Source organism: Neofelis nebulosa, chromosome 8 (genome assembly GCF_028018385.1).
Source record: "Neofelis nebulosa isolate mNeoNeb1 chromosome 8, mNeoNeb1.pri, whole genome shotgun sequence".
Taxonomy (NCBI): domain Eukaryota; kingdom Metazoa; phylum Chordata; class Mammalia; order Carnivora; family Felidae; genus Neofelis; species Neofelis nebulosa.
The window spans coordinates 88,610,812-88,630,667 of NC_080789.1; the positions used below are offsets into that span (position 1 = coordinate 88,610,812).

General features: G+C 34.7%; 1 protein-coding gene and 1 long non-coding RNA gene across 7 annotated transcripts in view; one reads left to right on the forward strand and one right to left on the reverse strand.

Moving 5' to 3' along the window:
* Window positions 1–550: 550 nt before the first annotated feature.
* Window positions 551–19,856, reverse strand: part of SLCO1C1 (solute carrier organic anion transporter family member 1C1) — a 74,807-nt gene continuing 55,501 nt past the window's right edge. For 5 of the 6 annotated variants that reach the window (XM_058743493.1, XM_058743492.1, XM_058743494.1 and 2 more), the window contains 6 exons: window positions 18,393–18,588; window positions 14,219–14,384; window positions 11,188–11,372; window positions 9,352–9,416; window positions 5,787–5,904; window positions 551–4,270 (listed from right to left, as the gene is read on the reverse strand). In XM_058743493.1, the coding sequence (XP_058599476.1) occupies window positions 4,048–4,270; window positions 5,787–5,904; window positions 9,352–9,416; window positions 11,188–11,372; window positions 14,219–14,384; window positions 18,393–18,588 (953 nt within the window). In that variant the 3' untranslated portion in view covers window positions 551–4,047. The remainder of the gene's footprint in view (window positions 4,271–5,786; window positions 5,905–9,351; window positions 9,417–11,187; window positions 11,373–14,218; window positions 14,385–18,392; window positions 18,589–19,856) is intronic. The other variant, XM_058743495.1, reaches the window with a different exon arrangement.
* Window positions 16,137–19,856, forward strand: part of LOC131519914 (uncharacterized) — a 63,481-nt gene continuing 59,761 nt past the window's right edge. Inside the window, exon 1 of the long non-coding RNA XR_009265872.1 lies at window positions 16,137–16,389. This is a non-coding gene — a long non-coding RNA (uncharacterized LOC131519914). The remainder of the gene's footprint in view (window positions 16,390–19,856) is intronic.

A 19,856-nucleotide genomic window follows, 5' to 3' on the forward strand; every position in this document is an offset into this window, starting at 1 on the left:
TTTAAATATTTAAAAAATATTTAAATTTAAAAATATTATTTCTTTAAAAAGCTAGAAGCACTCTTTCAAATGTAAAAGAAACAGATATTTCCTATGTTATAAAACCTGTTCCAGAACCTTAAAAACTAAATAGTTTACCACTTAACTTTACAAAACTGCATAAGCCTGATACCAGAAGCCGACATATAAGATAGCAAAAAAAAAAAAATAAATAAATAAATAAAAATAAATAAATAAAAGGAGGAGGATAAAATTGTATTTTTAATACATTGCATTGAAGAAAACTAGTTAGGCCCAAGACTTGTTAACAAAAAGTCGATTTAATACCAAATGAGTTTGAGTTACACATCCTCTTGAAGAGATCAGCAATGTACATCATCACATCTTAAAGGTTCTGCACTTGTGTGAGAATTATCATTAACAGCAAATTCTAAAATTTTTCAAACATATAACATTTTTTTACATCGTCATTATTAACACTTAAATATGTTAATGTACCTCTAATGCTTGATCATAGTTGGTCCTCAATAAATATGTTATTCTTTTTCTCTCTTTTTTCCTAATTGTGAGATTTTGTGTCTTCAACAGTAGATGGCATTGAGCTTAATCATAACCATTCAGGCTTTTCCTGATGGAATGGTTACAGAGCTGATTAAACATGTTGTCAAGTTAAAATAAAAATACAGGGAACAGAAAGGAGATAAAGAGAGTTTGGAGACATTGAGGGAAGGGAGGAAGCTCCAAGGTCTTCATTGCACAAAGTGGGGAAACATGATATGATTTATGTTTACTGAACAAGAAATGGAGGTATTGATGTGACATTCAAGGAACTCAGAATAGTGACCTCACTAGTACTAATTACAAGGAATGAGAGACATAACTCGTAATCTATCAGACAGTCAATAGACATTGCCCAAAGTTGGTAAGTCAAGAAAGTGGTACAAACATATTATTTAAAGATGTGGAAGTGACTATTTTGAAAAACCAACAACCCAAACTAATTAGAAGTAATTGCCTTTGAGGAACAAAAGTGAAGTTGGGGTGGAGGACTGTTACTCTTCATTTTAAATCCTTCTGTATTATTTGATTTTTTTTAAATGATGTGCCTGTTTTGGTATGTTAAAACTCTTCTAATGTAAATGTGTAGATGTACAAATTTTTTTTTAAAAGAGTTAGTGGAAGATGACAATTTAGGATATAGATTAATACAGGCATAATGTGACTGTTCAAAACTGCTATAACTCAATTTCAATCTTGGCTCAACCAACTACTAGGACTTGATGATTTTAAATAAGTCACTAAAACTCACTAAACCTCAGTTTTTTCCTCTAAAAATATCAGTAATTATAACTACCACATAATGTTATTTTGATATTTGAAATTGAGATAATGTGTCTAAAGCACTCAGCACACATATGGAGAGTGCTTAATATTATTATACTTAATAGTTATAAAGTAACTTAATAGTTGTTTTTAAAATTATTCTCGATTATATGCTGTAGTCAATGTATTTTTTCAATCTCCCTTTAAGTATGAGCATATAAATATGTAATATGTAAGTGGAGATTTCTTAAATGCTAATTGTCACAAAAATTCTTCTAGTTTTTAAGAATTTCAGAACATTTTTATTACCTGCTTTAGAGGCATCATGATGTATTGGAGGAACCCGGGATTAATTTGTCCCCCTCCACCTTGGGTAAGTCATTTAATCCAATTTAAGTCACTCCATTTATAAAATGGCATAGCTGGAGATTGACCTGTCTGAAAATTATAGAGAATCAGATGTTCATTTGAGGTGCTGGCCACTTCTAAAGGCTGGAGAATAAGAGAATAAAGTGACCCATTGAATATGGAGCAACTGTGAGATTCCCACATGTCAGTCAAGGCTTGACCTCCAAATGTCTGGCCCTAGGACTGAGGGAATTTATTTGACCTCTGAAATGAAGTTTGGTTTGTTAGAAAAAAAAAATAATCATGTGCTTTTTGAGGCATAAAAAGCCTGCTTATTTCTGTCAGATGAATTTACTCATCTAAAATAATCAGGGTTTCTCTTTGCAAATTCAATTCCCACTAAATCATACTAAATCATATGCCATATTTTTGAGTTTCATATACAGAATTCCACTTGTTGAATTAATGGCTATGTATAAAAATATGGTTCCTTTTCACTGACAGTACATTAACAAAAAAAGATCACTCAATCAACTTTCATGCCAACATTCATTTTTCAAGTTATCAAGAGTAAATTGGATAAGATTCTGTTTACAGATTTACTTGCAAAAAAATTATTTTTCATGATATTGCTACAAATGTTTAAAAAATAAAGAGGATGTGGGAGACAGGATGAAGAGCTTGAACTTTAATTATATCTCTACCGAGCAAATTCTTGACAAGTATACTCCCTCACCAACTTGGTAAATATTTATTGTGGGTAAGATTGATACTGAGATGACAAAAAAGAATTCCTGCTCTCACATTAGCACATCAGCAGCAGGTCTGATGTAGGCATGCTTGAAACAAAAAACCGTCTATTTTCATTTTCAAAAACAGTAAAATATGAGAAAATCTTGCATCACTAATTCAAATAAAATGACAAAATGAATATACACTTAAAGGAAATTTTCTCTTCTCTCCATCCTAAACTTTCCATCTCTTTTTTTTTCTATTCATACTTACAGGATTGGTATGTAATGGAAAAATGAAAAGACAGCAAACTATTTTGTTTGTACTATATTATCCTTCCATTGTTGAAGACTATTACCTTTTTGAGCTAGACCTTCTTGTTGGACACAGGCTCCAAGAAACTCCTCAAAAAACTTATTTTTGGGAGTTTCCTGATTGCACATTCTGTTTGTTGTATAGGCTGCTAATAATTGCAGTACAATTTCGAGATTCCACTGGGGCGGTCTCTACCTTAATTCTGCTTTTCTTGTGAGGCCCAAGCCCCTCTTATGCAGCTGTTGTGGAGACAGAAAAATATAGTACATAATAGAGCTGACGATTAAAGATGGTGGACCACTGAGCCTACTATATCTTCTCAGAGGAGCACCAGGAAGCCCGCAAAGAGGAAAGGGCTGCCCTGACTTATTCAGTTGTCCAGAAACAGAGAGCTATCTGGCAGGCCACAGCAGTGTCAGCAACCTGCCCAGAAACCATTAGGCCCTGTGATGAGTGCCAGTTAGAGCACCCAAGAACCACACCATCACTCAACCCCTCAGTCTGCATTCCTGTTATAACACCTACGGCTACTGTACTTTCAGAAATTCAACTTTCAAATATGTTTTAGGATAACGTCACGTGCATACGTGTGGAACAGCTTACATTCAAATTGGGACAGTATTGTGTTACCAATATTTTTAATCCACTAAATTTATAGAAGGACAATAAAGCATGTTAATATTAATTTTATTACTTTACCACCATGGTCACTTTAAGCATCACACACAATGCACATATAATGAATGGTAGAATAGGTAATAATCCAAAATTCTAATCCCCCAAGATTATTTGCCACTACACATTTCTGTATCAATTACTGTATTCCAAAAAAAAAAAAAAAAAAAAAAAGGAAGAGCTTAAAAATATCTTTCTCTACATGTTCTGACTCTATCCTAACATCTGCATTAAGGTCATATTTAAAGGAGGCCAAGATATAATTTAATTTTTTAACAGTATTCTCTCCCCCTTGACAAGTATCTCAGTTTAGAAATTACACACAGCCATTAGACTATTAGGACACTTGTTCTACTAGGAATACGGCTACTATATCAATGGGCACAAGGCAAAATTTAGCAGGACGAGTAAATAATATAAGTAATTTATATAAATAATATAATGAATTAAAAGGTTTAGATGAACTTTATTATCTACATTGTCTGTTATATGTTTCATTATATTTGTTATCAGATACGTCACCTAATACCTAGGGTCAAAATCCAAGACATCTTTTGAAAGGAGAAAAAAAATTACACTTTAAAACCCTTTAGATTGAAATCTATTTGCAGAATTTCCAGAAATTAGAAAACATGGCTTCAAGTCATAAGCTTTCTAAAGCTGTGTTTCCTTGCCTGGCCAGTAGTTGGGTTGTAGCAAATGATCACCTGTAGTACAGTTTTCCTTCCTGATTGTTGTAGACACCATTGTTCCTTCTCTCTTGGTTCTGAAGCTTCTATGTTTTGAAACACAATTTTTCTTTAAAGTGAAAAGTACTGCAATACTTAGGAAAATAGACACTGTGCCCAGCATCACAGTTAGTCCCAGATATATGTGTCTAAAAGAAGAGAGACGCTCAATCACAATTATTGCAACTATCCAACTTCAAAGTGTGAAAGGAAGGCAACGTTAATCAATAAATATCATGTCAATAAAACCGATCTACCAATGAAACCATCATGAGGATGATTTTCTTTAAGAATGCAGATTCAGTGGCTATAAAAGAGCTTTCTGTGAACATTGGGCAGACTACTGAAGACAGTGTACTAATATAAAGCCATCTCTTAGTGATGCCATAATTTTGGTTACTACTAATTACATAATCAGTTCCATCCTCTCTGTAAATTATTCCCTTAAACCAGGTGACCATATGCCTATTTGTCCAGAACAGTCCTAGCTTATGCTGGTGTTATCCCAGTGTACTTTTTAATAGTGCCCCTTTCACTCTCAAAAGTGTCCAGGTTGAATAATAAATTATGTGGTTACCCTACCCTTGAAACTTGCCCAGATGCACTTCTACAAAAAAAAAAAAAAAAAAAAAAAGAGCAATGTTAAGGGAGAATCAGAGCTCTTAGTAGAGCAGAATGAAGTTTGATTCACTTTCTTCAATAAGAAGACTTTAGTTCTTCATTCTATCATAAAACAGGACAGGTTAAATGATTTATTCTGGTCACCTTGTACACATACTCAGTCTCTGACTGAAATACATTGTCTTTACATTAAAGTGAATGCAGCCTTAGCAAATGTGAGCAAAGCACAAATTCTACTCACAGATCAAGTCCCTTTCAAACCAAAATAAATTTCTCACATAACATCAAAGCCTATTAAATCAAACAAACTTATTTAAGATGGTTGGCTCAATTCATATCCAGCTTCCAACTTACACAGTTCAGTACCAAGTTTATTTCTCCAGAAAATGCTCAGATTGTAAATCTAAAAAAAAAAAAAATCCTTCCTGCTTTTAAGCCATTGAAGCATTGCTTTAAGCAATAAGGGGACTAAGTGTTGGATGAACCGAACTGAATGATACCATAGTGAAAAAGCCATGCCCCTCAGCTCCATACACACTCATACACACAGAAAAAACCTTTTACTTTTATGCATCTCAAGTACTGGAATAATTGAACATCAGTTTGGCAATAAAAGCTAGATGGATTTAGAGCCAAATCCAACTCTTGCCCAGGGGGATTATATTTGACGTAAATGGGACAGTTTGGCTCAGTTTAAAAAAGAATAGAATTGAACCCAAAATGTGACCTAAATTTAAATGCTTCTGAGCTCCAGAGAATTACCCACTTGTGTGCATAAAGTTGCCAAATTCTATTGTATTCTGGAATCTTTTGTGCATTTTTAAAAAAATGATTACCCATTTAAGATGGGAGTCGAGATTAGGAATGGGGACAAACACAGGTCTAGCCAAGTGAATAATAAAATTATTCTATAAAATAGAACACACCTCTTAGTTACATTATCATTCTGCAGTGAAACTACATAAGGAATGTTTACTGCCAATTTCATTGGGCAAACCTGGGATGCTGTAGCAGTGAGATGCAGGAATGAGGATGATACGGTACCTGAAAGCATTTGAATCATATAATCTGCAGGATCCTCTACTTCCACATCTTTTAAATCCCCATTTGAGGCATGAAGTGTCAATCAAAATTCCAAAATACACGGGAGCTGGGATTCCTGCTGTGTGGAAAACAAATAATTGCTTCTAAAAATATACACACATCTTTGTAATGAATGAGTCTCTGGAACCAATTACTTTCAAACTAAAAATAATACTGCTTTGGAGGTAATAGGGTACCTATAGCAGACCGGGATATGCCACATCATCATCTTCCTCTGGCATAAAGGTTATTTTGAGAAACAGAAGGCACAGAAGAAGCCCTGAAGATAGAACGTGTTTCCTTTTGTAAGGGAAATTTACATTTATAAGAGAAATCTCCATTTGTAAGAGGGTCCCCCTCTCTGTACCAAGGAGAGAAGGATGATTCTTAATTCCAAGAGGCTTTTAGCAAAGGAGAAGGCGCACAGCTAAATCTCCATAACAAACCTAACCCCTGTGTACCTTACTTTTCCTGGTCATCTTCCCATTACTTAAGAATGGGTTGTACTATTTTATGCTTTTATCACCTTTCTATTGGGCTGAAAATACTGATTCTAATTATATTAACATCTCATTTGTTTTATCTAAAAATATGTAATAGTTCAACATAACAATACCAATGTTAATATTAAAGATAAGACTGCAAAATGTAGTGAGGCTATGTGGATTTGGTAATCATGTCCTTTTAAGTCTACATGTTTTTCTTTATGGTTATGCCCTCTTATATGATATACAGCTAGTTTCAGTTTGTTTGAAAAATGTCTGAGTTTCTTTCCATTGTTTTTTAATTATAGAAGACCTTTGCATAATTTCAAATTAAAACATAAATAAGAGTTACATTTACAAACTCTACTTTCCATCCTGTCCTCTCTTTTTCCCTTTCTTCCCTTACAGTCACCACCACCACCATCATCATCATGTTTTTAGTTTATACTTCCTTTGTTTCTTTTTTTAAATATTAGCAAATACATTTGCATATGCATATAATATTTCCACTTTTCCACACTTCTTACACCAAATGCATCATACAACGAACATTGTTCTACATTTTACTTCATTTCACTTAAGAGTCTATCCTGGGTATCCTTTGGTATATAGACTATTATGTCCCTCCAAAATTCAGATGTTGAAGCCCTAACATTAATATGACTGCACTTGGGGATAGAGTTATTAGGCAGATAATTAAGGTTAAATGAAGCCATAAGAGTAGGGACTTAATTCAGCAGGACTGGTGTTCTAATCAGAAGAGGAAAAGATACCAAAGCTCTCCCCCTCTTTCCATGTGTACACAGACTAAGATGCTTGTGAGGACACCGTGAGAAGGCAGCTGTCTATAAACCAGGAAAAGAGGTCTCAGAGATCTCACCAAAGACCAGGCCTGTGGGCACCTTCATTTTGGACTTCCCAGCCTTCAGAACCATAGGAAAATAAATTTCTGTTGTTTAAGTCCTTCGGTCTGTGGTATTCTGTCATGGCAGTTAGAACTGACTAATCTACTTGTTAACATTAGACAGATTTTTTCCCCATTCTTCCTCACAGCTCCATAGGATTCCATCATATGGGTTCACTATACTTTATTTAAATATCTCATATTGATGGACAATTAGACTGCAGTTTTGCTATTATACATAATGCCACAATGAGACATTCATAACCTTTGACTTATTTCATAGTTTTGCTAGCACATTTTTGGCATCAATGCCTACAAGTGGGATTGCTAGGTCAAAAGATAAATCTATATGTAATTTTGTTAGTTATTGCCACATAACCCTCCATTGAGTGTTGAGACCATTGAGAAATGGTACCATGTGCTCAAAAGTAATGTTTAAGTGTACCTATTTTCCCATACATTGCAAACAACATTTGGTAATTTGCAAGTCTGATAAGCAAAAAATATTATATCAGTGCAATTTCAATTTGTACTCTCCTTATTATGGGAGAGTTTGACATTTTTTTATATATGAGGCATTTACATTTTTTTCTATGAAATGGCTATTCATATCTTCTACCCATTTTTCAACTTGTGTGTTGGTCCTTTTGTTCTTAACACCTAGAGGCTCTCTTTATCACAGAGATTTTATAAATTTTTTGTTACATAAATTGCAAAAAAAATTGTTCCCAGTTTATCATTTGCCTTTTGACTTTGCTTATGATATTTTTGCCATTTTCAAGTACAGTAAAAACTTGGATTGAGAGCAACTTGTTCTGCGAGTGTTCTGCAAGATGAACAAACATTTGTAATAAATTTTAACTTGATAAATGAGCAATGTCTTGCAATCTGAGTAGTATGTGATGCCAAACATCACATGATCACAACTGAGCCAATGGTTCTTGAAATTCGCTTTGATATACAAATGCTTTGGATTACAAGCATGTTTCTGGAACGAATTATGCTCTCAAACCAAGGTTTTACTGGATATATTTTTATGAAGTCAATTTTATGAATCATTTCTTTTTTTATGCTTTATTTTTATTTATTTATTTTTTAAGTAGACTCCATGCCCAACATGGCGTTTGAACTCATGACCCTGAGATCAAGAGCCACATGCTCTACTGAGCCAGCCAATAGAAATCTTTTGCACAGTGTAGGTTACATTACATTTCCAAAGGGAGGTAGATATAGAAACCAATTCCAGCTAGGGACATACTTCAGGCTCGATAATCTGACATTTTCCAAGATAATCTTTGTTTTTATATCACAGAATTAAAGCCAGCCATGATGGCATCTTCATATTGCAGCCATACTGCATCTTCATATATACCCATTTCATATCAAATCTATTTATTTTCAGATTTTTTAAAGATCTGAGTTTATTTTTCTCTCTAGTATTTCTTTTCTGTTAAATTACAGAGGAATATTTATGATTGTTTCACTTTCTTCTTTAGAATATAAACTTTGTACAGATAGAAAATTTATCTGACTCATTAACTCTATTTTCTATGGACTTTAACTTAAATGCATATTGAAAAATCTTCTAGCTAGTAAAAAACATTCCAATTACATTTAGAAAATTGTCAACTCAAAGCCATACTGTTTTGATTGCATGAATGAACTGATATTTCTAACAAATGATACATCCTAGCATTGAGAGTAGCTCAAAAGAATTCCTTCAATTTTAATAACTGAAAAAAAATTATATTAAAGCTTCAGCCTTTCTTACTGATTCATATCTTCCTTTATTCTCAGAGGGCTTTTTTATAATGAGAATAAACTTTTTGACAATAGACCAATGCTGGAGGAGACAAGATTATTAAACAAAAATGTCACTAATTTCACAAAATCCCTTTATTATACCATGGGCAGAGCATTGGCTCTCAAGAAATATTTACAGAACAAAGGATGGGAGAGAATAAAGGAAGGAAGGAAGGAAGGAAGGAAGGAAGGAAGGAAGGAAGGAAGGAAAAACGATATGCATCTAACCACCTATATTATGTAGTTATGCATGATAATCCTATAAAAATACACAGAAAGGTATTCAAAATACATTTATCATGGCTATCATAATTAAAACATAAATTATACTTACCAAGAACTCTTATTGCCAAGGTGTAGATTCCCAGGGCAAAAGACTTAAGTTGTGGCTTAATGCACCTAAAAACAACAAAAGCACTATAAAAAAAATATAGTGAAGAACAATTCTGGTCTGAGAATTCTGGGGCAATGCTTTCTAAATCACGCTCCCATTTGAAAACACAATTATTCAGGTTCTCCTTAAGCCCTTTTGTGAAGAACATATTTGTGGATGTCAGGTTCTATTTTTTTATCTTTCCTAATCAATTTCCATAATATACCGTGGGAAATTAAAGATGTATATAATACTTTTGATTCATTTAATTTTAGAATAATATAATATTCATCCTTTAATATTATGACTTAGTTTAAAAATCACCTAATCCATCTCATAAGATTGGTTTCCAATAAATTTGATGTTTTATGTTTAATTTTATCAATATTTGTAATATTTTTAGGTTATTTTGATTAATTGTATAATAGTAATATTTGCAAGGCTAATTTCATAATAAAAAATTTATCACTGACAATACTAGTTATGAAACTAATATTTTAAAGTTTGAATTTATACACTTTTTTAACAGAGCTCTATGATAGGAGAATCAATAAAAAATATTCAAAAATAAATTATATTACAACAGATGAGAAGCCTATAGGGAAGTTGAATGAAGATATAAGCACAAGGAGAAGAAATATGTAAGATATTTACTGTAAAAGATTTTTTGTATAATTTAAAGTTAGATGATATTAGTTATCTAATCTTTTTTCTAGATTCTCACTGATTACATTTAAAAGAGTGATCTACATTGAAATCATCATATTTTTGGGGGTGCATGGGTGACTCAGTTGGTTAAGTGTCTAACTTCTGATTTGGGCAGAGGTCATGATCTATCGTTCATGAGATGGAGACCCTTATTGGGCTCTGTGCTGACAGCGTGAAGCCTGCTTGGGATTCTCTCCCTCTCTCTCTGACCCTCCCTCACTAGTGTTCTCTCTCAAAATAAGTATACTTTAAGATAAAATAAATAAAATAAAATCATTATATTTGTAAATGTAAATATTTATAATATACTGGAAATCAATGCTTAATTACTATTAAACTTATGATAAATTTTTAGATGTCCACTTAATGTGCAAAAGTGGTGCACAGTTTTAAAAATTATTTTAGTGTTTTATAAGCAAAAACCCTTGGGGTCATTAACATATACTCATGAATTAGAGAAAATTGATTAAAAAATCATGAACACCTCCCCCCCACACACACACAGATAATTCCAGTCAGAACAAGAAAAATAACCTTACAGATTAAAATAATAAATGTGAAACACTGTGGTATTAAATGAATCTTTAAAGTATTTTAAAATTTTATCACCAATAATTCAGTGAAACCATGTTTAATCTAAAACAGGTTTAGTTTAGGGGCACCTGGTTGGCTTCGTTGGTAAAGCATGCAACTCTTGATCTCAGGGTTGTAAGTTCGAGCCCCACAATTGGGTAAAGAGATTACTTAAAAATAAAATCTTAAACACACACACACACACTTAGTCTACACTGGTTAATATTACTGCCACCATTAGAAATAGCATACTGTTTTTAAGTGGCTACAGTGATGTAGGCACTGATATCACTGTGATCTGAAAAATTGATCTGAAAATTTTTAACTAGAAAAACTTCAACCATATATTTACATAAAAGCCCAAAGTGGGAAAAGGATAAAACTAGAACAAGGATGTGGGACAAGTTCCCTAAAAGAGCTATAAAGAATCATAATTCCATAGATCAGAATTTGAAATCAATCCTCTAGATGATTATAGTATTATATTAAAATTGGGGCAGGGAAATCAGTGTTCACCTTAGAAGCAATATGTATCCAGGTATGCCACCTAGGGATAAAGTATAGGATGTGATGACTGAAATTACAAGGAAATACAGAAACATTTTGGGACATCCATTATCTTTTTGACATCTGCCCATCACGCCTGAGGAATTTCCTGACTTTGAGGCTGCAATTCCCACACAGGTGCAGTTATAAAACATCTGTAACACAACAGAAAAGAGTCCCAATTATTGAGTTAACATTTGAATAAAGTTGAAGATAAGTATTCATTTTAAAAGACCTCACAGTATAATATATATATATTATATAAACAATAAGGTAAATATTCTTTTACTTCTTGGTGTTAGCGTGTATCAAGCAAAGTAAAATCTATATAGATAACTTTTTTTTTTTTATCCAAACAGAAGATGGTTGGTCTTCAAACTAGTGACATCACAGAACAATCTCTCAGTAAGTCCTAGTAAATCCAATCATGCCTTATCTCTTTCTCTGCCACTTCCAAGTCTAGGCCACCATTATTTCTTGTCTTGGTTATTGCAATGATCTCTTTACACTCAACTTACATCCACTCTTATCCAGCTATCATCTGTTACCCACATAGTAACCAAAGTGAGCCTTTAAAAATGGCAGTCACTATTTTCAGCTTTCCAATAGCTTCTTATCACACTTGTTGTATAAAATCCAATATCATAGTGGCTTACACACTATCATGGATTCTGCTCTAACCTCACTCTTCAATGATCTTCCCCCTCTTCCTCTGTTTCAGCCACACAAATGGGCTTCCACTGTGTCCTTGCAAACCCTCAACCATGGCAAGTTTACCCACGTCTCATAGCCTTGCTGTTTTCTCTGCTGGGAAGCTCTGCCAGATAGCTATAAGGTTGGCACACACACCTCAAGTCTCTGCTCATTAGAGAGGGCTTCCATGACTACCCATTCAAAAGACTATCCCCATCTCTCCATCCTTTATCCTATCTTTTCTTTATAGTGCTTATCACTACCCATTAGAATATTATATAATCATTTATTTTTAAATCATATACACCCACTAGAATGAAACCTCTGGCAGAAACTGTCTGCTTTCTCATCATGGTACATGTACACTGTACATGAGGACCTAAAACGGGTCCTCAGGCACTCAATAAAACTTTGTTAAATAAATGGGCACAATTTGAAGACAGGACTTTATAATGGTTACCAGGGGGAAAAAAACCTGAAAAAATAAACCTTAACTAAATCTTGGACATAGAGGCAATTTTTATAATCCCTATTAGTTTATTTTTGTAAATTTCATGTATAAATGTGTATATATTATGAGTTGTCACTTTTATCACAAAAGAGTTTGTGATGGGGAGCCTGGGTGGCTCAGTCGGTTGAGCGTCCAACTTCAGCTCAGGTCATGATCTCATAGTTCGTGGGTTCGAGCCCCATGATGGGCTCTGTGCTGACAGCTCAGAGCCTGGAGCCTGCTTCGGATTCTGTGTCTCCCTCTCTCTCTGCCCCTCCCCTGATCATTCTCTCTCTCTCTCCCTCTCTCTCTCTCAAAAAATAAACATTAAAAATTAAAAAACAAAAAACAAAAGAGTTTGTGAATTTTTAGATAAACAATGAAATAAAGTTGGCTTTTCCTTTTCAAGGAAGGGTAGCAACATTTAATTTTTTTTTTTTTTAATGCCAGGTAAAAGGACTCTGAACTTTGACTCTGCTTCATACAAGATATGTGAGTTTAGGCATCTCAGTGCCTCAGTTCTCACATATGGAAAAAAAAGTAAAGTAATACCCAATTACTTGAAGACCATGATATTTAAATCCATTTTTTAAAGCACCCCCCTTAGTTTCTGGCATGAATGCCTTCAATAAGTGGAAGTTCTAGTCAAGGAAAACTTCCAAGCAGTTTGGACAAAAAAGTAGTAGCTGAAAGACAAGAAGGAGGAGGAGGATGGAAAAGAGAGAAAGAGAAGAAAGAAAGAATGAAAGAAAGGAAGAAAAGGGAGAAAGGGGGAGGGAGGGAGAGAGAAAAAGAGAGAGAGAGGAAGGGAGGGAGGGAGAAAGGAGAGAGGAAAGGGAAGAGGAAGTAAAAAACCGCTCAGATTTCAGATGGATAAGTAGTCCTATTTACTGTTGCTAGAGGCCAATCCTTCATGTTCTGAATAAAATGTCAAAACAACAATAACAGAGAAAATCAACATGTTACTCTGTGTCTACAGATGTCTTTGCCTAAGCATTCTTATCTAGTTGATAAGCATATGCAAATAGACATGTGGGTTAATTTTCAGCCCTCCAGGACTGTCAAATACAGGCAGATTTCATCAGCACAAGTAGACAGCAGTCTGACCCCTAGCCATATATACAGAGAGTACATGTTTGTACTAAGGAAGAGTCTATGTTTGGGGCAGGAACATAAAGGTGTGATTGGAGAAAGAGTCTTAATGCTTTAAGTACTTAATATCCTTCACAACTGATTTCTTATATTTATTTCCAACCTCAACTCCCTCATCCATCTTATAGAACCCCTTCATTCAAGCCCCCTACTCTCTTCATTATTACACACATCAGCTTGATTTCTCAGGCAGAGTGTTTGGAATCATCAATCTCCTCAATTTGTGATCCCTGGATTTAGACCTCTTGGACTAGACTTTCTAACACTGACCTCTATTTGTCCTCTCCCTAAAACCTCCAAGGACCACTGGTTTTGAGGTCAGGAAACATGGATCCCAATGCAGACCTTATCATATGATCTTATGACTGAGACTTTCTCATTTGAGGCTAAGATTCCTCATAAGCAAAATGAGAGAACTAGCCTACATCATTGCAAGGCTCTTCCAACATGTCTCATGATTCTAATTCTTACCCTAATTCTTTCAACAACTCTAGTCCACCACCAATGGTGATGTTTCCTGTCTCCATACAAAAGAACAAGGGTAGAGTAAGAGCCAGGTCTGTTATAAGTGCAGTCTGCTGCTGGGTTTGTCCCTGAGCCCCTGCAGAGCTGTGTGGTTATGTATTGTCGCAGGCATCACAAGCACACACATTAGGGCTTTCTTACCATAGTTTGTCCATTCCTGGTGGAGGTCTGACAGCCAGCGAGACATGCCGATGCATATGTGATTCCATTGTCGCCACACACAGGTTCCCATTTTGTCTCTGAACATTTGCATCTTGAGTTGCAATCTGAAAAGAGAGCTCGTTCATGATAAGAGACAGGTTTGGTTCTGAAAAGAAATGTAACAGTATAAAATATTACCTCTTAAGCAGGCAGCACCCTAATATTTTCAAAAATCAATGTTCTTGAGTGATATAAATGGCACTGCCAACAGAGTTTGCCTTTTGGAAACACAACTGTCATCGGAAATGCCAGCTTCTGATGATTAGATGTGAGTCTACTTTTAAGCAGCTTTCTCTTGAAAGTTATCTTTAGAAGTTTACAACTTCACATAATATCCAGTTCTGGGTTTATGGTTTTTACTAAAATTGACAGCGTCTAGGACCTTCTAATATATTCCTATGCAAAGAGGTAGGAAGATGGCTAACAAGGCAGAAAAGAAATAAACTTTTAGAGTGATTTATGAGATTACTGAAATGCACTGCAAGTAGTGTATGCATGTACATGCGTGCATGTGTGTAAATTTCCTTCAGAATTGTTGTCTAGGCATCAGTAGAATGGACATTGCTGATGGTGTGGTGAAAGAAAAAAAAACAATCAAGCAGTCAACATTATTTCAACAGACCTTGGTTTGGAGAGCTACATATCCTATTTGCCTGTCTAATAAATGTATTGCCAGCTCATCTAACTTTTCTCTCTTTCTCTCTCTCATAATCTCCCACACTACGTAGCTTGTCCATATCTTAAGGCATTCTTTCTAACTCTCTTGCACATGCTTTTTCAATGACTTACCCATTCATTTGTTCATGTGTTCAAAAATTTTGTGGAAGCCTTCTAAGTGCTAGCTTGGGGAAGAGAGAAGAGAGTTACAAATATGAATGAGAATATATGCCCTTAAGGAGCTGGCTTTTTGTTTTAATCGCTCCCTTTACATAATTTTGATTGTCTTCTCTCTTTTCTCTCCCTGTCATTCTGTCTTACATTCCCCTTTTAACTCTCCCAGTATTCCTTCTCTTTCATATCTATTTCTTCCTCTCACCTGAATTACCTAACCCTTCTACTCTTATTCTCCTTGCTCTTTTCATATTCCTTTATTCTTCTGAGGGGGTACTTATGCAATGGTATTTCTCTTCTACCTGTACCTTATTCTTGGCACTCCATCATTCTTTGCTTTTTCTCTCTTGTTTTGAATTTATTTATTTGCTTATTCTCCTCTCATTTTTTCCCTGAAGTATTTGAGAGACTTGAAACCAAAACAACAACAACAAAAACCCCACATACACTATCATGTATACTGAGTGGGGGCAGGAACTGTTTGTTTCTATTAACTCCTGTATCTCTAGCACTAAGAACAATTTGGGATATCTTCTGTTAAGAAACCAGATTTCTGGTAAGTCGAAGTAAAATTCTATTCTATTTTGGAGGGGAAAAATCAGTCATTTTGGCCCCTCCTTCTAAGAGGTATTTCATATAATGATTGCAATTATAATTTCATAACTGATGGAATATTCCATCTGGTAGAACTCCTATGCATGTGGTTACCTCAAACATAAAAACGAAAGCCTCTGAGATGTCTTCGGACAGAATAAAAGGGTATAAGCAGGCTTCCTGAGAAATCTTGTAGGAATATTTCAACTATTCTCTTCCATAAGGCGCTAATCGTTAAATTAATTGAGACTGTTGGTAGTATCTAACAGTATAAATAAATGCCTTGAAAGCTTAGAATCAGGCCACTATGGATATTGTAGGACTAAGGTCTCAGAAGTCTGGTGCTGAAAGAGTTTTGGGGGAGATCTAGGTCAACTTCTCATTTGGTAGATCAGGAAAGTCAGGTCCAAAGTGGGCAAATTATTGGCTCAATTTCACAATGTTTATTAGTGACAAACTTCAAAATGAGAACTCTTCCAAGCCTCTGGATTCCAAATTCTGGTATAACATCAAACTTACTCTCAATATTACAGAAGAAAAGTTTCTTCCATTACCACATCTAAAGCTGTCTACAAGGTTCCTGTTGAGTGTCCAGAATTAAAACAGCCTTGTGGAACAAAGCAACTGAGGATAATCCCTGGGGAGCATGTTGTATCTTATAAGGCCAATCATGTTATCTACTAAACGTAAGTTACATTTATCATCTAGGACAATTTTGTAGTGGAAATTAGTTGCATATTTTACAAAGGATGTGCTTACAGTGTTGTTATTTAAAATTTTAAGATAAGTTTAATCAAATAAGTCAGAATGCTTATACTCGAATGAGATTTTTCTTTCAAAGTAGTCATGCTGGATGGAAGAGCTTTTTCATGGTATGCTGCCATTGCTTTTGGCAGCTTCCAATAGCAAAGCTACTTGTAAGGTTAAATCTTTGCCATTACTGAGAATATTCTGAAATATATGGAAAGCAATTGCAAAAGAGGAGTTTTATAATGTTTTAACAATGATAGCATTATTGCAATGTAGTTATTGTCTTTCAAGGTGACTGCTTTCAAGGGCTAGTACTCATGCAATGAATATATTATCTTTTCTTTGTTTAAAAATATTTAATCATTTATTTTGTGGGTATACTTTTAATTTGAACTTCAAAAGTTAGTGACTGTCTGTTTATGTGTTTGCTTCTGGCTTCAAGACAGCATGATGTGGTAGACAGAATATTATATGTTGATGAGATAATTGACCTTTCTAAACACACTTTCCTTTAAACGAGGATAACAAAACTTACCTCATAAAGATGCTCTGAGGATACAAGTGAGATAATGAAAGTTATGCTGTTTTGTAAATTGCTAAATACAAAGTACTTTACCACTGTCCATCTACCATTAGGATTATAGGGACAGTTAAAGATAACACAGAGCTTCTACTCTCTTTAGAATCTTCTTGCAATTCCTATTGACAATTAATGTCCTTAATCTACATTGCTGACTATTACTAAGTCAATGCTACACTCAGTTAAGTCTAACATTACTGCGGTAACTCCCAGGAGCAATGTTATATAAACTTGGCAGTCACTAATTTTCCTGGACATTTTAGATGGTGAAAAGTGTAGTTGATGTTCACTTAACAGCAGGAGAAACCAGGTTAATGAAGGTGCTGGAGACTGGAATATGGAAACAAGACAGATAGGTGAGCTTGGAAGGAGGTATAGGAAGAAAGCTAGAGAGCAAGCAGTAAATAAGAGGCACCTGAACTAGCAGAAGACAGAACATTAGATCAGCAGAGTTTTAGGCAGTCAGACAGTGCAGTCACAGTGACTTGGCACATAGTAGCGGCTTAATAACTTTTTTTAAAATAGAAAATGCATAGTTAGGTGGAAGAATGAAGAGAGCTACCTCTGGGAACTCTTGTTCAGAGGTAGAGTGATATCAAGGACTCTTGAAAGGAAAAGACAGAGTAGTTTCTTCAAGATCGAGCTTTGTATTAGGAGTGATAGACCCTGGAAACTAAGAAAATTAATCATCTACCTTACATAAGATGGCATAGGTTTGAGAGCATAATAAATATTCCCTTGACCAACTGCAAAGAGCTAAAGAGAGCTGTTGTGTGGGTTACCGGGCTGAGGAATAGCATTCTTTCCTGAAACTTCACATGATTTGAGTATAACAGAGAGAACAAAAAGTGTCACAGAGACCTTTCCAGTTATCCAAGTGTTCAAAGAAAAAAAAATTGTTTACAAATGGCGCATTGATTTTGTGCCAGGCAAGTACTAATCACTTCCGTGTATATTATCTTGCTTAAGGCTTACAAAATTTTATAAGGTAGCTATAATTCTTATTTAAAAATTTGAGACTTGATTAGATTAAATGATCTATACAATGTCACTTCACTAATAATGGGCAGAGGCAAAACTCAAGGACTGTATTTTCCACTATTAGGTTGCTTCTCTAAAGTAAGATGTAGATCTAGTATTTTTAATAATTTCTCTTAGACAACCAAATTCAAAGGAGATGACAGATTTTGGTGACAATAACAGTTTCCATGTCAAAGTACAGTCAGCTATTTCACAATAAAACAATAATTTCCTTCTCATAGTTAGGATGCTTAAAATCAAATTATCTTATTTTGAAATTCTATCAATAATTTGATTAAACAAGCCAATGTCCTCAGATAACTTAATGAGTGAACATACCCTTGGTAGGAAATAGTTAGTCCTGCCACATCAGAATTTTCACAGCCCAGTGCAAACAGGGAAAGGAATAGGAGGTACCCAAGAACAGATGATCCCAAGTAGAGTTTTGCAGCGCCATACAGACTGATTCTGAATTTTTTCATAACTATTCCCCCAGAGAATATTCCAAGGGCCACTGCAGGTATATTGATGAGCCCTGAGGAATAAAAAATATATATGTCATTTTGTGAATCTCTAAAAGAAATCTGAGTACACTGACATAAACTTTCTAAGGGATTATACAAAATTATAATACTTCCTGACAAATTATTAGACTAGTTGGTCAGTTTAAGTTATAGAAATATTCATTCACTATTGTCTATTGACATATCAAGAGATTTTGATGAATGTCTAGGTTATAGATTAAGGATAGCCCAACAGAGTCTCAGAGGTCTGCCTAAAACAGTGTCTAGCACAGAGTCCAAAATCAATAAACAATGAGTTAGTCAATGAGTCAATGTCTTTCTGGTCTAATCCCAGGATTGACATGTTCAATCAAGGGGCAACTGGGTGAAGTTAATGTTCTTTAAGGTTATGTGTAAAAGACTAATAGGCACGTGGAATTTAGGGAACAAAGAAACAGTGTTCGTTCTTTTTTCTGGCCCAAACAAAATTTATTTTTATTTATACTCTTGTCCACTTAGTTTGGTATCCTTAACAACCACCACAAAAAAACAACAATAACAATGTATTAATAGACTACTTTTATATTTATTATTTGCTTATGACGTACCAGCCACTCAGGTAAGCATCTGATATATCTCTCACATTTACCCTTTACCACAACTCTAGGTAGCTATATTGTTAATTTCACTTCAGACAGCAATTTACTTATGGTCATGGTTAGTAAGTGTTAAAACCAGATTTGACAAGATAGAATCTAATGTTAAATCCCCTGCTTTTAATCACTACGTTATACTGTCTCTCCTTCTAAGCATTTGGGAGACAGGATTCTTGATAAACAAATGTGCAGCCTCACTAGTAATCAAATAAATGTAATTTTAAAACAATACCAGGAAGAAGTCTAACAAAGTGGTTGAGAGCTTGGACTATGAAGACCTAACTGCCTGGGTTTAGATCTCAGCCACACATCTTAATAGTTGTGCAACTGCAGGTGATACTCTGAATTTCTATAAATCTGTCTCCTTACCTATAATATGGAGCAAATAGTGCTGAGGTGACTGAATAACATCGAAACTTCCTAGCACAATATATGGCACAAAAATATCATTCAATTAAGTTATTATTAGCATTTCAAGCTATCAGATTCACAAAGATGAAAATAATGGGATGGGTGGGTAGATTGGAACATGTCTGTATTAGAAAAGGTGGGGAAAGAGGCTCTTTGATGACTTGGTTGGATTTTTAAATTGGAACGGTAACATTAATATGGTCACATTAGAAATCAACACACCTCGAAGGGGG